Here is a 20,184-nt window from a genome sequence, read left to right on the forward strand (position 1 = left end):
TAGACGTATTATTCAAATACAACATGTGGATTTATATGACGTTTACCTGCTGATTATTTCTTATCGAAATCATTTTGTCAAGTGGCATCCGTACACAACGATATGCCTTAAATATGCCAGGGGCTTCGTTTTTCCCGTAACACGGCAATAAAAGTCCGAACACCTTCATGGAAGTTCGGCACCCCGAACCTATAGCATTATATGCATCAGCTCCGAATCATGTCTTGGGTCAATAGTTGGGTTTGCCCGGCTCCCATGTTTTGGTACCTTATGTTCCGCTATATCGGCTAAGGTAGCACTGGGAGAACTACTGCGATTGTGTCCCAGTTCTTCCGGATGAGCACATCAACAGAGAAATACGAAAACTGACTGTCATGATATGGTGAGAGCTGGTCAGCTGTTCGAGCGGTTACAAAATCTTTAAGGATTTCTCCCGCATAATGCCATAACCAATGTAGCGTGCGATGGATCGGTTTTTTCTCCGATCAGGCGCTTATAGAGCCCCTAGTACGGTCTTCCGAACACAAGGGGCTGCGCCGACCATACTAAAGCTCCTATGGCTAAGTGAGAGTGATAAAGCCCTATAGTCCGATTGCCTGGTTCGTTGTGCTGAGCACCTCCTTTGAAGGACCCAAAACTGGGATAAAGAGTGCTCAGGTTTATCCTGAACACCCCCATACTTTTTACGTGGGGGCAGAAGCCGACGATTGGCCAACTCTTAGGTTTAATATAAAAATGGCCGCACAGGAGGGTAAACTTTTATATAACAGGCGACAAATAAACGACCTTGTTCAAACATTACAAAGGACAACATGATTGGCATTCATGGAAATATAATGTCCTTGGTGCATAGCTCCGCTGCAAGGTTGGATCCTTTCAGGACACTCTCAAAATATAATTCGGGCTTGCGGTGCTCCTTCCCCTCTGACGGTCCTCCGGTCATCAGCTTTTCGGCATCCATCTTCCCCCGGTGCACCTTTGCGCGGGCGAAGGCCATTCGCGCCCCTTCTATACAGACCGACCGCTTGATGACGTCAAGTCGAGGGCAAGCGCTTACAAGCCGCCTCACGAGCCCAAAATAGCTGCTTGGAATCGGCTCGGCAGGCCATAGCCGGATAATCATATCTTTCATGGCTAGTTTCGCTGCCTTATGCAGTTCGATCAGCTGTTTCAGTTGATCGGCAAAAGGCACCGGATAATTCGGCGCCAAATACTGCAACCAGAAGAGCTTATCTGCGGTGTTCCTTTCTTCGGCTCGGTAGAATTGGGCGGCATCTGATATGCTGCAAGGTAGCTCGGCAAATACACCTGAGAAATCCAGATTCAAAATCAGAAACATAGTTTTCCCTTCAAATACTTGCTTTACATGGGAAAAGCCTTACCCGCCGCGATCTTTCTCGCCTCTTGGATCCCCTGCAGGGCGCTTTGGGTTTCCCCCCGGGCATCGCTCGTGGCTTGACGCGCCTTGGTGAGTTCGGACTCTCTCTCCGATAAACTCTGCTCCAAGGTCTCGCATTTACTTATGGCCTCTTGCAGCTCCTGCTCAGCTTTAATAACTCTGGCCTCGTGTTGCTCATGAAGAGTCTGCTCTGTGGCCGCCTTTTTTTCGGCCTCGGCAATGGCCCTTTTGAGGGCCTCGACTTCGGTCATAACCCCTAGCACAAATTATGTGGCTTATTTCATATTGAACATTTATTTCACAATAAATGCACGCAACGCTTGTGCATACCTTGTTTATCCCTCAACTGCATTTTCAATTGGCCAAGTTCTTCTATGGCCCACTTCAGACTTTGATTCAGTCCGAAGATTTCCGCAGTACGAGAGGCAGCAGCTGCTACAGGCACCTGCTTGAAACAGAAGAGAAATTAATGTCATTCAATGAGTCTTCCTGCGATCATTAGTTCGATCCCCTGTCCGGTTCTTTCTTTCACCGAACAGTGTATCAGGGGCTACTATCTATACTATGACACTCTTCGACAACTCATAAAACATACCTCAAAGCCTCTTATAAGGCTGATACAGGCTCCATTCAGTCCACTCTCAGTTGACTGAATCTTCTCAATCACCACACCCATAAGGGCACGGTGTTCATCAATGATGGAGGCATATTGCAACGCCACCAACAAAGCACCCGACACTTCTGGATGGACAGAGGTTGCCGGTGAAACAGGCACGCCCCCTCCAGCCGAAGGTGGCTGCCTTCTTGATTCTGGAGCCGTATAGGTCTCTGGAATCGTCTCCGGTGGGGAGCCGAACTCAGGATCGCCCCCGCCGTCAGAACCCATGGGAATCTTTTCCCCCAAGTGTCCGGCCCCTGCAGTTTGACCTCCAGGCGCCGCCTTCACGGTTTCTTTCTTTCCTCCTTAGCCGGAGTCCTTCTGGGATGAAGCCTCGGTGTTATGCACCTGTTTGGAGGAAGGGGCCTTTGGGGGCGTCCCTCTCTCCATAGCATTTGAGCTCAGCAGGTCCTCTGATGAGGATTGTTTGGTACGGGACCTCACCGGACTACAAAAAAATATATGCTCAGGTTAAAATACTAAGCCACGATGAGTCCGGATGCTTAAACGAACTCGGATTTTATATACTTACGAGTTCACCAGGGGCTGGGCCCTGGGATCCCATGCCGGGCCGCTGTCGGCGGCGGCAGTGGACTCCTCCGGAAGAGGAGCTTTTCCCCTTTTGGGCAGTTCAGCCTCCAAGAGTGCGGAGGCCGTCCTCTTCCTTCTTCCCCCTACAGGGGATTCATCTTCCTCCTCCTCTTCGTCCTCTTCGGAGGCGGAATGGGTACTAGAACCTTCGGATATTGTGTCCGAAGTGCCGCGGCGACGAAGGCCGCCCCGGGTCTTTTTGGCCTCCTTCTCGGCCGTCTTCTTCGGCACCTTGTAAGACGCCGGGATCAGCATCTTCGTCAGAAGTGGGATGGCCGGGTCTTCGGGCAGCGGGGACGGACAATGGATCCGCTCCGCCTTCTTCGTCCAGCCCTGGGAGAGTTGAATAACACGCGTTAAGCGCTTCCTTTGGGTCATGCGGATAGAAAAGTTGGATAAACTCACCGAACTTGCAGGGCGGGACAGTTGGTACCCGCGGTCCTCGGTGGAGTCCGGCCATGATTTGCTGGACTTGAAAAGCACCTTCCAAATGTCCTTGTGCGAGGAGCCGAAGAACCCTCACAAGGTTTGGTGCCTGGCCGGATCGAATTCCCATAGATTGCAAGTCCGGTGTTGACAAGGTAGTACCCGGCGGACTAACATCACCTGGACTACGTTGACAAGTTCAATGTTCTTATCTCCCATATCCTTAACGCGCATCCGGAGCACCGACAGTTCATCAGACGAGGACCAGTCCATGCCTTTCTTAACGCAGGATGTAAGCCGCAGAGGGGCGCCGGATCGAAACTCGGGAGAGGCGTCCCAGTCCTTGCCGCACGGCTCAGTGATGTAAAACCACTACTGTTGCCACTCCTTGACAGAATCATTAAAGGTTCCCGTTGGCCATATGACATTGGGCATCACCATAGCGCACCCGCACTCGGCGTGCTCGCCGCCCACCACCTTGGGCTTCACATTAAAAACCTTCAGTCATAAACCGAAGTGCGGCGAAATGCGGAGAAAAGCCTCGCACACGACAATGAATGTCGAGATGTTGAGGAAGGAATTAGGGACAGATCGTGAAGATCGATCCCATAACAATACATGATGCCACGAACGAACGGGTGGAGGGGAAACCCTAGCCCACGGACAAAGTGAGGGAGGAATATAACCCTCTCGTGGGGTTCCGGAGTGGGGACGATTTGTCCCGCCGTCGGGAGATGGTGGCTGATTTTCTTGGCCAGATACCCGGCCTCCCGAAGCTTTTTGATATCCTTCTCTCGGACGGTAGAGGCCATCCATTTGCCTCCTGCTCCGGATCCGAACATCTTTGGAAGACCTTTTGTGGGCAGAGAAGGTGAACGCTTGGGCGCTGGAGCCTGAGCAGAAGGGAATGAATCAGGAAGAAGGCGTGGGTACAATCTGTCCCACCGTCGGGAGACGGTGGCTGATTTTTTTGGCCAGATACCCGGCCTCCCAAAGCTTTTTGATATCCTTCTCTCGGGCGGTAGGGGCCATCCATTTGCCTCCTGCTCCGGATCCGGACATCTTTGGAAGACCTTTTGTGGGCAGAGAAGGTGAACGCTTGGGCGCTGGAGCCTGAGCAGAAGGGAATGAATCAGGAAGAAGGCGTGGGGACGATGCGCCTCCCCACTCACCTAGTAAAACCTCTCATTCCCCAAGCGCCGTAATTGATGGCGCGGTTGGGTTACCCACATCCGTATTGATGAGAATCCCGTGATAAGGGGACACGATCTCTGCTTCGACAAGACGTGCCAAGGAAACCACCTCGCGATATGTGCAGTAGCTGGTTGAGAAAAACGGTTCGAATAATGACCCGGCCGTGGTAGGATGTCATGCTGTCAAACGTGTCAGCAGATTAGATTTGTGGAAATATTATTCTCTCTACGTGGTATATGGAACTTGTTTTGCAGAGCCAGACACTATCCTTGTGTTCAAAATCTTCTATGAAGTATTCGGAGGAAGAACCCGCCTTGCAATGCCGAAGACAAAACTGCATGCCGGACTCATCGTCATTGAAGCCTGGTTCAGGGGCTACTGAGGGAGTCCTGGATTAGGGGGTCTCCGGACAGCCGGACAATATCCTTTGGCCGGACTGTTGGACTATGAAGATACAAGATTGAAGACTTCGTCCCGTGTCCGGATGGGACTCTCCTTGGCGTGGAAGGCAAGCTTGGCAATACGAATATGTAGATCTTCTTCCTTGTAACCGACTCTGTGTAACCCTAGCCCCCTCTGGTGTCTATATAAACCGGAGGGTTTAGTCCGTACGACAACATCAATCATACCATACGCTAGCTTCTAGGGTTTAGCCTCTATGATCTCGTGGTAGATCAACTCTTGTAATACTCATATCATCAAGATCAATCAAGCAAGAAGTAGGGTATTACCTCCATCGAGAGGGCCCGAACCTGTGTAAACATCGTGTCCCCCGCCTCCTGTTACCATCCGCCTTAGACGCACAGTTTGGGACCCCCTACCCGAGATCCACCAGTTTTGACACCGACACTCTTCCTCTGGATTGACTCACCCTCCCAAGTCCTTGCCCGTGCAGGTCGTCGCCATGGACGACCAGGAGCTCATTGCCTTGGATGCAAAGAGGAGTGATACGTCTCCAATGTATCTATAATTTTTGATTGTTCCATGCTATTATATTATCTGTTTTGGATGTTTATGGGATTTATTATGCACTTTTATATTATTTATGGGACTAACCTATTAACCGAGAGCCCAGTGTCAGTTTTTGTTTTTTTCCCTATTTCAGTGTTTCGAAGAAAAGGAATATCAAACGGAGTCCAAACGTAATGAAACCTTTGGGAGAGTTATTTTTGGAATGGAAGCAATCCAGGAGACTTGGAGTTTACGTCAGGGAAGCTTCAAGGTGGCCACGAGGCAGGGAGGCGCGCCTGCCCCCCTGGGCACGCCCCCACCCTCGTGGGCCCCTCGTGGCTCCCCTGACCGACTTCTTTCGCCTATATATGTCCATATACCCTAAAAACATCGAGGAACACAATAGATCGGGAGTTCTACCGCCAGAAGCCTCCGTAGCCACCGAAAACCAATCTAGACCCATTCCGGCACCCTGCCGGAGGGGGGAACCCCTCTCCGGTGGCCATCTTCATCATCCCGGTGCTCTCCATGACGAGGAGGGAGTAGTTCTCCCTCGGGGCTGAGGGTATGTACCAGTAGCTATGTGTTTGATCTCTCTCTCTCTCTCTCTCTCTCTCGTGTTCTTGAGGTGGATCTTGATGTATTGCGAGCTTTTCTATTATAGTTGGATCTTATGATGTTTCTCCCCCTCTACTCTCTTGTAATGGATAAAGTTTTCCCTTCGAAGTTATCTTATTGGATTGAGTCTTTAAGGATTTGAGAACACTTGATGTATGTCTTGCATGTGCTTATCTGTGGTGACAATGGGATAGCACGTGCAAAAAGATCCACCTGATGTATGTTTTGGTGATCAACTTGCGAGTTCCGTGACCTCGTGAACTTATGCATAGGGGTTGGCACACGTTTTCGTCTTGACTCTCCGGTAGAAACTTTGGGGCACTCTTTGAAGTTCTTCGTGTTGGTTGAATAGATGAATCTGAGATTGTGTGATGCATATCGTATACATATCCACGAATACTTGAGGTGACATTGGAGTATCTAGGTGACATTAGGGTTTTGGTTGATTTGTGTCTTAAGGTGTTATTCTAGCATGAACTCTTGAATAGATCGATCAGAAAGAATAACTTTGAGGTGGTTTGGTACCCTACAATAATCTCTTCGTTTGTTCTCCGCTATTAGTGACTTTGGAGTGACTCTTTGTTGCATGTTGAGGGATAGTTATATGATCCAATTATGTTATTATTGTTGACAAAACTTTCACTAGTGAAAGTATGAACCCTAGGCCTTGTTTCAACACATTGCAATACCGTTTTCGCTCACTTTTATCATTAGTTACCTTGCTGTTTTTATATTTCCAGATTACAAAAACCTTTATCTTGTTGGCGAACATAGTAATTTCAAAAAATTTCCTACGCACACACAAGATCATGGTGATGCATAGAAACGAGAGGGGAGAGTGTTGTCCACGTACCCTCGTAGACCGAAAGCGGAAGCGTTAGCACAACGCGGTTGATGTAGTCGTACGTTTTCACGATCCGACCGATCAAGTACTAAACGCACGACACCTCCGAGTTCAGCACACGTTCAGCCCGATGACGTCCCTCGAACTTCGATCCAGCCGAGTGTTGAGGGAGAGTTTCGTCAGCACGACAGCGTGGTGATGATGATGATGTTCTACCGACGCAGGGCTTCGCCTAAGCACCGCTACAGTATTATCGAGGTGGAGTATGGTGGAGGGGGGCACCGCACACGGCTAAAAGATCAAACGATCAATTGTTGTGTCTCTAGGGTGTCCCCTGCCCCCGTATATAAAGGAGCAAGGGGGGAGGTGCGGCCAGCCAGGAGGGGCGCGCCAGGAGGAGTCCTACTCCCACCGGGAGTAGGAATCCCTCCCTTTTCCTTCTTGGATTAGGAGTGGAGGGGGAAAGAGGAGGGAGAGAGGTAGGAAAGGGGGGGGGGGCGCAGCCCCCCTCTCCTTGTCCTATTCGGACTAGGGGGGCGCGGCCCTTGCCCTGGCCGCCTCTCCTCTTCTCCACTAAGGCCCACTATGGCCCATTAAGCCCCCGCGGGGTTCCGGTAACCCCTCGGTACTCCGGTAAAATCCTGATTTCACCCGGAACACTTCTGATATCCAAATATAGGCTTCCAATATATCAATCTTCATGTCTCGACCATTTCGAGACTCCTCGTCATGTCCATGATCACATCCGGAACTCCGAACAACCTTCGGTACATCAAAACTCATAATATAACCGTCATCGAAACTTTAAGCGTGCGGACCCTACGGGTTCGAGAACTATGTAGACATGACCGAGACACGTCTCCGGTCAATAACCAATAGAGGAACCTGGATGCTCATATTGGATCCCACAGATTCTACGAAGATCTTTATCGGTCAGACCGCATAACAACATACGTTGTTCCCTTTGTCATCGGTATGTTACTTGCCCGAGATTCGATCGGTGGTATCTCAATACCTAGTTCAATCTCGTTACCGGCAAGTCTCTTTACTCGTTATATAATACATCATCCCACAACTAACTCATTAGTTGCAATGCTTGCAAGGCTTAAGTGATGTGCATTACCGAGAGGGCCTAGAGATACCTCTCCGACAATCGGAGTGACAAATCCTAATCTTGAAATATGCCAACCCAACAAGTACCTTCGGAGACACCTGTAGAGCACCTTTATAATCACCCAGTTACGTTGTGATGTTTGGTAGCACACAAAGAGCACCTTCTATCTCAGATCCGAGGGCAAATTGTTTGTCAGTAAGAACGGGTCCTTTCTCGAGAAGGAGTTTCTCTCGAAAGAATTGAGTGGGAGGAAGATAGAACTTGATGAGGTTGTCGAACCTTTACTTCAACCAGAGAGTGATGCAACACAGAAAGATGTTTTCTGTGGAGCCTACGTCTGTTGAAGAGGAAGTTAATGATAGTGATCATGAAGCTTCGGATCAAGTTGCTATCGAACCTCGTAGGTCGACAAGGATATGTACTACTCCTGAGTGGTACGGTAATCCTGTCTTAGATATCATGTTGTTAGACAACAATGAACCTACGAGCTATGGAGAAGCGATGGTGGGCCCGTATTCTGACAAATGGTTAGAAGCCATGAAATCCGAGACAGGATCCATATATCAGAACAAAGTATGGACTTTGGTGGACTTGCCCGATGATCGGCAAGCCATTGAGATAAATGGATCTTTAAGAAGAAGACGGACGTGGGCGGTAATGTTGCCGTCTATGAAGCTCGACTTGTGGGAAAGAGTCTTTTCACAAGTTCAAGGAGTTGACTATGATGAGAATTTCTCACCCGTAGCGATGCTTAAGTCTGTCGAAATCATGATAGCATTAGCTGTATTTTTCGATTATGAAATATTACAGATGGATGTCAAAACAAGTTTTCTTACCAGTTTTCGTAAGAAAATTTGTATGTGATACAATAAAAGGTTTTGTCGATCCTAAGGATGCTAAAAGGTATGCTGGCTCCAAAAATCCTTCTATGGACTAGAGCAAGCATCTCGGAATCGGAATATATGTTTTGATGGAGTGATCAAAGCTTTTAGGTTTATACAATGTTTGCTAGAAACTTGTATTTACAAGAAAGTGAGTGGGAGCACTACAATATTTCTGATAAGTATATGTGGATGACATATTGTTGATCTGAAATAATGTAGAATTTCTGGAAAGCAAAAGTGGTTGTTTGAAGAGTGATTTTCAAAGGAAGACCTGGATAAAAGTGCTTACATATTGGGCATCAAGATCTATGGAAATAGATCAAGACACCTGATGATACTTTCAAAGAACGCACACCTTGACATGTTTTTGAAAGAGTTCAAAATAGATCAGTCAAAGAAGGGTTTCTCACCTGAGTTGTAAGGTGTGAAGTTGAGTAAGACTCGAAGATTGACCGCGGCAGAAGAAAGAGGAAGGACGAAGGTCGTCCCCTATGCTTTTGTCATAGGCTCTATACGGTATGCCATGCTGAGTACCGCACCAGATGTGTGACTTGCCACATGTCTGGCAAGAGGGTACAAAGGTGATCTAGGAGTAGATCACCAGATAGCGGTCAAAATTATCCTTAGAGGAATAAGGAAATGTTTCTTGGTTATGGAGGTGATAAAGAGTTCGACATAAAGAGTTACGTCGATGCAAGCTTAACACCTATCCGGATAGCTCTGAGTAGAGATACCGGATACGTATAATGGAGCAACAATTTGGAATAGCTCCAAGTGAAACGTGGTAGTAGCATCTACGATATAAAGTTTTGTGAAATACATAGGGATCTGAATATGGCAAGACCCGTTGACTACAACCTCTCTCACAAGCATAACATGATCAAACCCAGAACTCATTGAGTATTAATCACATAGTGATGTGAACTAGATTAGTGACTCTAGTAAACTCTTTGGATGTTGGTCACATAGCGATGTGACCTGTGAGTGTTAATCACATGGCGATGTGAACTAGATTATTGACTCTAGTGCAAGTGGGAGATTGTTAGAAATATGCCCTAGAGGCAATAATAAATTAGTTATTATTATATTTCATTGTTCATGATAATCGTTTATTATCCATGCTAGAATTGTATTGATAGGAAACTCAGATACATGTGTGGATACATAGACAACACCATGTCCCTAGTAAGCCTCTAGTTGACTAGCTCGTTGATCAATAGATGGTTATGGTTTCCTGACCATGGACATTGGATGTCGTTGATAACGGGATCACATCATTAGGAGAATGATGTGATGGACAAGACCCAATCCTAAGCCTAGCACAAAGATCGTGTAGTTCATATGCTAAAGATTTTCTAATGTCAAGTATCATTTCCTTAGAGCATGAGATTGTGCAACTCCCGGATACCGTAGGAGTGCTTTGGGTGTGCCAAACGTCACAACGTAACTGGGTGGCTATAAAGGTACACTACAGGTATCTCTGAAAGTGTCTGTTGGATTGGCATGAATCGAGACTGGGATTTGTCACTTCGTGTAAACGGAGAGGTATCTCTGGGCCCACTCAGTAGGACATCATCACAATGTGCACAATGTGATCAAGGAGTTGATCACGGGATGATGTGTTACGGAACGAGTAAAGAGACTTGCTGGTGACGAGATTGAACAAGGTATCGGGATACCGACGATTGAATCTCGGGCAAGTACAATACCGCTGGACAAAGGGAATTGTATACGGGATTGATTAAGTCCTTGACATCGTGGTTCATCCGATGAGATCATCGTGGAGCATGTGGGAGCCAACATGGGTATCCAGATCCCGCTGTTGGTTATTGACCGGAGAATTGTCTCGGCCATGTCCGCATGACTCACGAACCCGTAGGGTCTACACACTTAAGGTTCGATGATGCTAGGGTTATAGGGAAAGTATGTACGCGGTTACCGAATGTTGTTCGGAGTCCCGGATGAGATCCCGGACGTCATGAGGAGTTCTGAAATGGTCCGGAGGTAAAGATTGATATATAGGAAGTATGGTTTTGGCCACCGGAAGTGTTCCGGGCATCACCGGTAGTGTACCGGGACCACCGGAGGGGTCCGGGGGTCCACCAGGAGGGGCCACCAGCCCCGGAGGCCTACATGGGCCAATAGTGGGAAGGGACCAGACCCTATGTGGGCTGGGGTGCCTCCCACCAAGGCCCAAGGCGTCCTCAAGAGGAGAGGGGGCAAACCCTAGGCGCAGATGGACCCTAAGGCCCACCCTAGGTGCGCCCCCTCTCTCCTCCCCTTGGCCGCCTCCTAGATGGGATCTGGGGGCTGCCACCACCCCTAGGGAGGGAACCCTAGGTGGGGGCACAGCCCCTCCCCTCCCCCTATATATACTTGAGCAAAGGGGCAGCCCAACACGCGATTCAATCTCCCTGTTGGCGCAGCCCTACCCCTCTCCCTCCTCCTCTCTTGTAGTGCTTGGCGAAGCCCTGCTGGAGTCCCACGCTTCTCCACCACCACCACGCCGTTGTGCTGCTGCTGGATGGAGTCTTCCCCAACCTCTCCTTCTCCCCTTGCTGGATCAAGGTGTAGGAGACATCACCGGGCTGTACGTGTGTTGAACGCGGAGGTGCCGTCCGTTCGGCACTAGGATCATCGGTGATTTGGATCACGACGAGTACGACTCCATCAACCCCGTTCACTTGAACACTTCCGCTTAGCGATCTACAAGGGTATGTAGATGCACTCTCCTTCCCTTGTTGCTAGATTACTCCATAGATTGATCTTGGTGATGCGTAGAAAATTTTGAATTTCTGTTACGTTCCCCAACAAAATATTTATCATGATATAAGGAAATAAATAATAAATTTATTATTGCCTCTAGGGAATATTTCCTTCAGTCTCCCACTTGCACTAGAGTCAATAATCTAGATTACACAGTAATGATTCTAACACCCATGGAGCCTTGGTGTTGATTATGTTTTGCTCGTGGAAGAGGCTTAGTCAACGGGTCTGCAACATTCAGAACCATATGTATCTTGCAAATTTCTATGTCTCTGTAGCGACCAGACCTCAAACGGTCCGATCTCTGTGCTTCAATGTCATCCCTGGATCAGTAATGCTGACATGCACAGTACTTGAAGGATTTATAATAGAGTAGCAATCACACACTTATTACAACGAGTGTCTCAAAAGAGGACTTATTACAGGTAATATGGCTTAAGGCCATCTAATAACGATAACAGCGGAAGGCTTGGAAGATAAGTGAGTCCAGCAACTCCAAGGACATCACTGAGTATAGAACCACGACCTAAAGGCACCTTACTCGTCGTCTGAAAAGTCTGCAACATGAACGTTGCAGCCTGAAACGGGTCAGCACATGGAATATGCTGGCAGTGTAACACATAGAGAGCAAGAACAGAATAATGCTATCACTACATGCATATTTGGCTGGTGGAAAGCTCTATGGTTACAGTTTTTCGTAAAGCCAATGTTTCCCTACTGCAAAGGAATAAATTTTATTTAACTATCATGGTAGTTGTTAAACATTGAGAGCGTAGACACCCTCTCAATACCAATTAAACATCATCATTAAAACCCAACAAAATTAATTAAATTCACATGATGAGATTCACATGATAATCCAAGTACTAGATACTCAAAACGTCTATAACCGGGGACACGGCTAATAATGATTAGTTTATACACTCTGCAGAGGTTTGCGCACTTTTCCCCACAAGACTCGATCTCCTCCGTTGAAATTCTCGCACTACACTACAAGAAATATGTCAACTTGTGACCTTGACTATTGGTCACTGAAAGGTCATTGTTTTTCATTTGCGACCTTTTTGTGACAAAAAACAGAAGGTCAAAAGCTGGCGGTCGTAAATTGTTTACGACCAAAATATGCCTATTGTTTTGTTTTGGTCACTAGCAGCCTCCCAGGCCACGTAGGCATCCGACGTGGCAATCTGATGTGGCACAAGAATCAGCCCGGTCCAATTTGATTTTCTACATGGGCCTAGCCCAACAATTCGGCCTTTTTAATGTATTTTTTTCTGTTAATTTTCTCTGGCTACATGGGCCTGGCCCAACAATTTGGCCTTTTTTTATTTTGGGCCATGGGCTTTTTAGTTTTCCAGTCAATATATTTTTCAATCTGGTCCCACAAGTCAGATAGGTCCCACTTGTCATAATCTCCTATATTGGTCTCACATGTCAAAAATGTGAGCATTGTTTAGATTATTTTCAGAAATGGGTCCCACTAATCAGGTTTCCATTTCACACATCTTCAAATCACACAAATAATAAATATTTTAAATAGAAGAGAACAAATGTAGAATTTCATAGGCCTAGAACTCCTGTACATAGTCTATTACAACCCAGATATGCCTACTATTACAATACAGTTTATCAGTCAAACAGAACAAATCTTTGCTACGTAGAGCTACACGCCGTATCGAACTTGAAATTTCCTAGGCCTGGAGCTCCTGTAAAAGGGTGAACACAAAGGCATTAGAGTACCATTTTCATTCCTGGAGTAGATATTCAAATCTCAAGGTTTAGTGTATAGACAATCTAGAAAATATATATTTAACAAAATTTCACATATACATATACAGGAATTACAAGCATGAATCACCATGAATAGATGGCATTAGAGTACATATATTTAACAACAAGAAACTCTCCAAACGGATACGAGAAGAAGGCAGATGGATCAAGCATGAATCACCATGAATAGATGGCATTAACACTGGAACCAACAGTCACAAGCCACAACGGGTAGAAGTCTTGATGCTCTCACCAACCTGAAGGAGGGATGCTCATGCTCAGCTTGATATGCTCCAATCACACCAACCGGCTGTAACTGAAACAGAGGCGCACAATTCACTGACATGGTATTCAGCCCAACCAACAACTATCATGGGCCATCAAAGGATATATCAGCATGCAGTTAAGCTCACATTAACAACAGTAGGGCATAGCAACTCTGAGGAGTGGATCAGGTCCTTCAGTTGAGCTCATTTTAGTGCATTTTCTGTCTGCACAAAAAGTGGAAAGTACAAAAAGTGGGTAAATGCTCCATAGAATATCTAATGATTTACTGGAAACGTGCATTTTCAGTTTACCACATTGTCAGTATGGCAAAATGGCAGAACGTTTCATAACTTAACTAGCAAAAGAAGAATATCTAATGATATCTTCACTGAGTATAGCAATTATCCAGACTTTCCCACGAATACCGCAATGGATCAAATCAATGGAAATACCACTACGGGTACACTAGCGAATGCCAAAAGCCTCAAGTAAACCAGAGCATGGTAAATGAATAACACGATGATGCGAAACTCAGGAAGAAAAATATTACTATTGTCATTCATGATGGGAATTTACAGGAGTTCAGGGCAAAGAAAGGGTTACACCATAAAGAAAATCTTAATTAGTATCACAGGATTTATAACAAAATTTCACATATTCAAACCTATGGGATAGTTTTAAGAATTACAGAGGAATTTTATCCTTAGGAAAAATAGAGCATGGCAGATAAATGCATGTGTTTCTGGAACTACATGAGACTTAGAAGCACATTCACTTTAGCGACTCATCTTTTCAGAGCCAACTAGAACTGCAGTATTTACTGCTAGAATGATTTCATGAATTTTGCTCAACCTATTTACCATACACAAGCAACACTTAAACCATAGCATGTGCATATACTTGTGTCACATCAGGGGGTTCAGAATGCACTCAATATATTCTAATAAAAAGGATTAGGAGCAGAGGGAGAGGGAGGTGGAGATGGACGTGCTACCTGTTGCTGGGGTGGTGCCTCTTGGTGGTCGTGCTTGAGCTCCTCCTAAAGCTGCTCACTAACCCACAAGACAAACAAGACCATGGGTGAGCTGCATCACATGCATATACATTAAGTGAAGATAAGGAGAAGAACCTGGAAGAAGAGAGGTGATCTGTCCTACCCTGTCCGTGCCCGTCCTCCTCCGTGCCGATGTCAAACAGCCTCCGTTCGTCGCTTGCAAGCACCATGCACCTTGGTTGGCCATGACGCCCTTGTCCTCTGCTGCACGGATGAAAACCAAAGCATTGGTACAGCTACACTAGCACATAATTCAGACATGGTATCACCGACATTCTCTAATTGACAAGCACCAAAACATATACATGCACCAGTTATTATCAGGTTAAGCCTCCTTAGTTTAGTGATCATTTACCCATACAATTTTTCACCAAGGATTGCACCAGACGTCATGATTCAATTGAGATCTACTAAACTACATCATCACAGGAACGACGAGCAGTTTTAGATCTTAAAAAATGTTCCACGCACAGTCTTAGTGCTCCATCAAAGAATCAACTAAATTTTATCTCAAGCATACAAACAAAGTTTAGGGAAAACCAAATGAACAAGCACTTATTGTGTAGGACACATAGCTATTTCATAAGCACTCAGTGTGGATATGTTTGCTGAATGTATTGTGCACAAAAAGGAGAGGCTCCCAATAGCCCAATATTATGAGAAATACAGTTCAGATTTTCATAATAAAACTGACATGTGTAATCATATAGCTCGGGGCAGGACCTCTTGGTCGCCCTAGGGAGCAAATAGTGATGATCGGATCCATTTGAGATCAACAAGTGTCGGTGTACTAGAGTAGGGGAACCCTAGTATCCCGAACTTGTGCACGGGCAGTCGCAGCATCCCGCGGCAAGGCTTGCCGGGTGACCGCCAAGGTCCTCCATGGTTCCTTTGGAGCCATTCAAGGACAAAGTATCCAAGCCAAGGAGACAAGACCCCGGCAAGAGGAGCTTGCCGGGAAGGCCAACCAAGGCATCTCAAGGAACTTGCCGCGACGCGCCACGCGTCCCGGCAAGGCCCGGTGAGCGACAAGCTCCCGGACGCGACAAGACAATGACCGCGGCAAGGCGCTTGCCGCAGCAAGCCACCACTCTGTGTCCGCGCTCCAGCACATCCACCAACGTGTCGCTCTGGGACCCTTCCAGGCGTACGTGGCGGGAGGTTGTGCAGCCAGCGGTGCGCGGTGGCAAGCGGCGCTGACAAGATTGCCATCGTGGCGAGCGGTGGCGTCCCTGACGGTCCCTTTTGCACTATTTAGGCGACGCAGACGGGCATTTAATTCCCTGGTCCCCTGCCGTCAGGGTTAGGTATGATACACTGTAGCAGGTAGCTGTACCAACCGCAACACCTTTCCATTTTTACCCTTGTCTACGTTGCCACCTGTCGGTGACCCCTTGAGCATATAAAAGGAGGCCCATGCGCAACGTAGAGGGGGGAGGGAGGAAGAGAACACTCATGTTCGGTCTCGTTAGCTGCTGGGGGGTACTGTAGCACTCGGCGCTCCCAAGCAAGAACTCAATACAAACCACAAAGCAGGAGTAGGGTTTTACGCATCCGTGCGGCCCGAACCTGGGTAAACTGCTCGTGTGCTTTGCCTCGATCCGCTCTTCGTGCGACCCTCGCCCCCGCCGAACCGAAAGGGACTCGGTCCGCCGGTCCCATAGGTGCTCGTGGATTAGTCCCCCGACATCTTTGGCGCGCCAGGTAGGGGAGTCGAGATTGTGTGAACCAGATCCGGCGTTCACACGAGCTAGATCTTCATCATCTTCATCGACATGCCTCCGAAGAAGAAGGCTTCAGAGGCGGCTGCTCCGTCCGCACCGAACCCACCACCGCCGGAGCAAACGGCTGATGGGGCAGACGCCGGCGGAAGAACGGGCGTCGACGAGGGAGCTCACGGTGCTGCCAGGTCCAAGGACAAGGCTGCGCTGCCCATCGGCGGCGTAGCCGGCTCCCACAACGACCGGGCGCACTCCAAGACCTCGGCGTCCGTACATGCACCGCGCCCATCTCAGGAGGCGCGGGACCGGCAGCGTCATGGTACTCACGGTACCATGCGTTTGCTGGACCAAGATCGAGCTGGTGGATCTCGGAGTGCTCAAGACCAGCATGCACGCCAACATGCTGGCACGAGCGAGGCATGGTCGCCTGGACGGGATACTGCTCCTTCTAACATAGTTAGAAGTCCGAGCATATCCCGCTCCTCGCACCGTTCTCCACCGCCACCCGCCACTACAGCTGAAGCTTTGGCGCGAGCTCAACTGCTCCTGGACTACCCTCCAACGGCAGACAAGATCGACGACTGGAGGGCCACCATTCAGAGTCTCATCGGCTTCGCCAACGGCGACACTCAACGGCAGCCGGGCACGTCGCAGCCGTGGCAAGTCAGCCAGGCACGAGCCGGTGGCGACAAAACCGGTGGGGGTGCAACCACTGTGCACTCTCCGCCCCGAAGGCCAAGATCGCCGACTCGCCGGATCCACCTCGACAGCGACTCCACCGCGTCATCAGATCCACGAGCTCGTCGCGATCAGCGCCAAGTTCTTCACGAACGACAGCAAGAAGACGCTCGTACTCGCATCGAGCGCCGAAGAGAAGCGCGACGTCAATCGGACCAGCGCGCTGGGCCCTCTGTCGACATGCATGCGCCAGGGGAACCAGGCGACTTGCCGTACGCGGTAGGTTGCCCTGCGTTTACTCGTGAGCTGCCGCAAGTCCAGTGGCCCAGCACGAAGAATTTCAAGCCAGACGTACCAGAGAAGTACGACGGCAAGTCGCATCCGTCAGAGTTCCTCAGCATCTACACCATCATGGTGGAGGCTACCAGGGGGCGGGATGACAAGATCCTTGCCAACTACTTCCCGCTGGTGCTCAAGCCCAACGTCAGGTCCTGGCTCATGCACTTGCCGGACAACTCCATATCCTCCTAGGCAGACCTATGCCATCAGTTTGTCGGCGCCTTTATAGGCGGCCACAAACCTCATGGCCAAGAGAGTGACCTTCATCTGCTCGCCCAGAAGGAAGGAGAGCCCCTGCGCAAGTACATTCAGAGATTCAGCCGTGTACAGCACAACATCCCAGATGTCCACCCTGCCGCGGTCATCAGCGCGTTCCATCAGAACGTGCATAACCGCAGGATGCGGGAGGAGATGGCGATGTGCAAGATCACAGGCATCAGTGAGCTATATGCCCTGGCCGACAAGTGTGCACGTGCTGAGGAAGGGAGGAAACTCCCCGGAGAGAATACAGGAGCAAGAGGATCTGACAGCGAGGATGCTGCCCCGGCAAAGAAAAACTGGCGGCGGAACAACAGGAAGAAGAAAGGCAAAGATGTGCTAGTCATTGAGCAGTCCGGCAACGAAGGTGGCGCCAAGAAAGCCAAAGCTAGTAGCTCCGGCAAGGAGATTGCCGCATGCACCAACTGCCAGACTGTGGCGGTCGCCGACAAGAAGGACGGCACCGACAAGCAGTACTGCAAGATCCACCGCACCAAGGGCCATGATCTCCAGAGCTGCAAGAAGGTCGAGCAGCTTGTCCAGCAGCAAAAGGCTGAATACGAGCGACGTGACAAGGAGAGGGCCCAAGGAGGCGCTGGAGAATCCGGCAAGAAGCGCGCCGGTCGGGGAGGATGCTGTGGCAAGGCCAAGCAGTGGCAAGGAGACAGACCTCCCCGCGGCCGCGACAAGGATGAAGATGACGACGACGACGAAGACATGGGTGGTGTCGAGACCAGTGAGCAGGAGTTCCAGAAAGCCACAGAGGTCTTGTGCGTTGACGGCGGTGCTTCTCTGCATACTTCGCACCGCCAACTCAAGCAGTGGGTGCGGGAAGTCAATGCGGCGAAACCACCTGTCAAGTCACGCAAGCTTCTGAAATGGTCCAGCACGCCTATCATCTTTGATATTGAGGACCACCCTGATCGCACAACTGCGGTCGGGTGCTTCCCGATGTTGGTTTCACCAACTATCCGCAACCTCAAGGTCACTAAGATGCTAGTTGACGGCGGGGCCGGCTTGAACCTGATCTCCTCCGCTGTACTCCAGAAACTCCAGATCCCTGACAGCGAGCTTGAAGAGACCGGCACATTCCAAGGAATCAACCCGGGAAGGAGCAAGCCGAAGGGGAAGGTCATGTTGCCAGTAACATTTGGCAGCGAGGTGAACTTCAGGACTGAGAGGGTCACTTTTGACGTTGCCGATTTTCCATTGCCTTACAATGGGATACTCGGCCGTCCAGCACTCGCCAAGTTCATGGCAGCCTCTCACTACGCATACAACATGCTGAAGATGCCAGACCCGATAAGCGTCATCTCTGTCCCTGGCGACAAGAAGGATGCTCTTATCTGCGCCGACAAGATCTACCGGGAAGCGGCAGCCGCAGCAGATCGCAAGTCACCTGCCGTTGAAGCTCCCGGGGGGAAGAAGAAGACCAAGTCCGGCAAGAGTTCTGATGCCCACTCTGGCAAGCGCACCTCTTCGGAGTGCTGCGCTGCCGTCGAGGACGCACCATCAAGCTCCACCGGCAAGTGTAAGAAGACAATGGCAGCTCCGCCAGAGACCAAGAAGGTGTCCGCCAAGGAGGACGACACTGGTGGTACCTTCACCATCAGTGCCACTCTCGACCCTAAATAGGAAAGCGCGCTCATTGCTTTCCTGCGGGCGAACGTCGACGTGTTTGCGTGGCAACCGTCTGACATCCCCGGTGTACCCAGGAAAGTAATTGAGCACCATCTTGCCGTTTGTCCTCATGCGCGGCCCGTCAAGCAGAAGGTCAGGAAGCAAGCAGTGGAGCGCCAAGAATTCATTGCAGAAGAGATCAAGAAGTTGGAAGCAGCATACCTTGTCAGAGGAGTGCTCCATCCTACGTGGTTGGCCAATCCTGTAGTCGTGCGCAAGGCGAACGGGAAATGGAGACTTTGTATCGACTTTACCGATGTTAACAAAGCTTATCCCAAAGACCCATTTCCTTTGCCGCGCATTGACCAGATTGTTGACTCCACGGCCGGATGTGACTTGCTTTCATTTCTTGACGCATACTCAGGATACCATCAGATCTTCATGGCAGAAGAGGATGAGGAGAAGACCGCATTCATCACTCCATGTGGCACGTACTGTTTCATATGGATGCCTTTCGGTTTAAAAAATGCTGGTTCAACATTTGCAAGGGTAGTCCATGTCGCTCTTGAGCCACAAATACACAGAAATGTGGAAGCCTACATGGATGACATAGTGGTCAAGAGCAAGGACAAGGCAACTCTGATTCAAGATTTAGACGAGACCTTTGCAAATCTGCGCAAGATCAGCCTCAAGCTCAACCCCGAGAAGTGTGTGTTTGGAGTCCCCTCCGGCAAGCTTCTTGGGTTCTTCGTGTCTCAGCGGGGAATCGAAGCCAATCCCGACAAGATCAAGGCCATTGAGCAGATTGAAGCACCAAAGCGCGTCAAGGATGTACAAAGACTTGCCGGTTGCGTGGCTGCTCTCAGCAGGTTTATCTCTAGGTTTGCTGAGCGCGCCCTGCCGTTTTTCAAAATATTGAAAAAGGCAGGTCCAACGAAATGGACTCCGGAAGCGGAGGCTGCGCTGCAAGACTTGAAGAGATACCTGTCCTCCACTCCAACACTTGTCGCACCTAAGCCACAAGAGAAGTTG

General features: G+C 49.1%; 1 protein-coding gene across 1 annotated transcript; it reads right to left on the minus strand.

The window, feature by feature from the left end:
* Positions 1 to 823: 823 nt before the first annotated feature.
* On the minus strand, positions 824 to 1,751 carry LOC147973398 (uncharacterized). Its single transcript, XM_087524978.1, has 3 exons — positions 1,730 to 1,751; positions 1,383 to 1,655; positions 824 to 1,308 (listed from the first exon to the last, which is right to left on the minus strand). The coding sequence occupies exons 1-3, from the start codon at positions 1,749 to 1,751 to the stop codon at positions 824 to 826; spliced, it is 780 nt and encodes a 259-aa protein (XP_087381104.1).
* Between the last annotated feature and the right edge of the window lie 18,433 nt (positions 1,752 to 20,184).

The sequence above is a fragment of the Triticum urartu genome, chromosome 5A, assembly GCF_056163025.1.
Source record: "Triticum urartu cultivar PI428250 chromosome 5A, HENAU_Tu73, whole genome shotgun sequence".
In the NCBI taxonomy this organism is placed as follows: domain Eukaryota; kingdom Viridiplantae; phylum Streptophyta; class Magnoliopsida; order Poales; family Poaceae; genus Triticum; species Triticum urartu.

What these genes read in the sequence shown, in the direction of transcription:
- LOC147973398 (XM_087524978.1), bottom strand. Translation starts at nt 1,751, where the DNA reads ATGCAGTTGAGGGATAAACAAG. An exon ending in GCAGTTGAGGGATAAACAAG is followed by an intron (nt 1,656 to 1,729) that starts GTATGCACAAGC and finishes AATTTGTGCTAG; the next exon opens with GGGTTATGACCGAAGTCGAG. An exon ending in GGCGAGAAAGATCGCGGCGG is followed by an intron (nt 1,309 to 1,382) that starts GTAAGGCTTTTC and finishes TGGATTTCTCAG; the next exon opens with GTGTATTTGCCGAGCTACCT.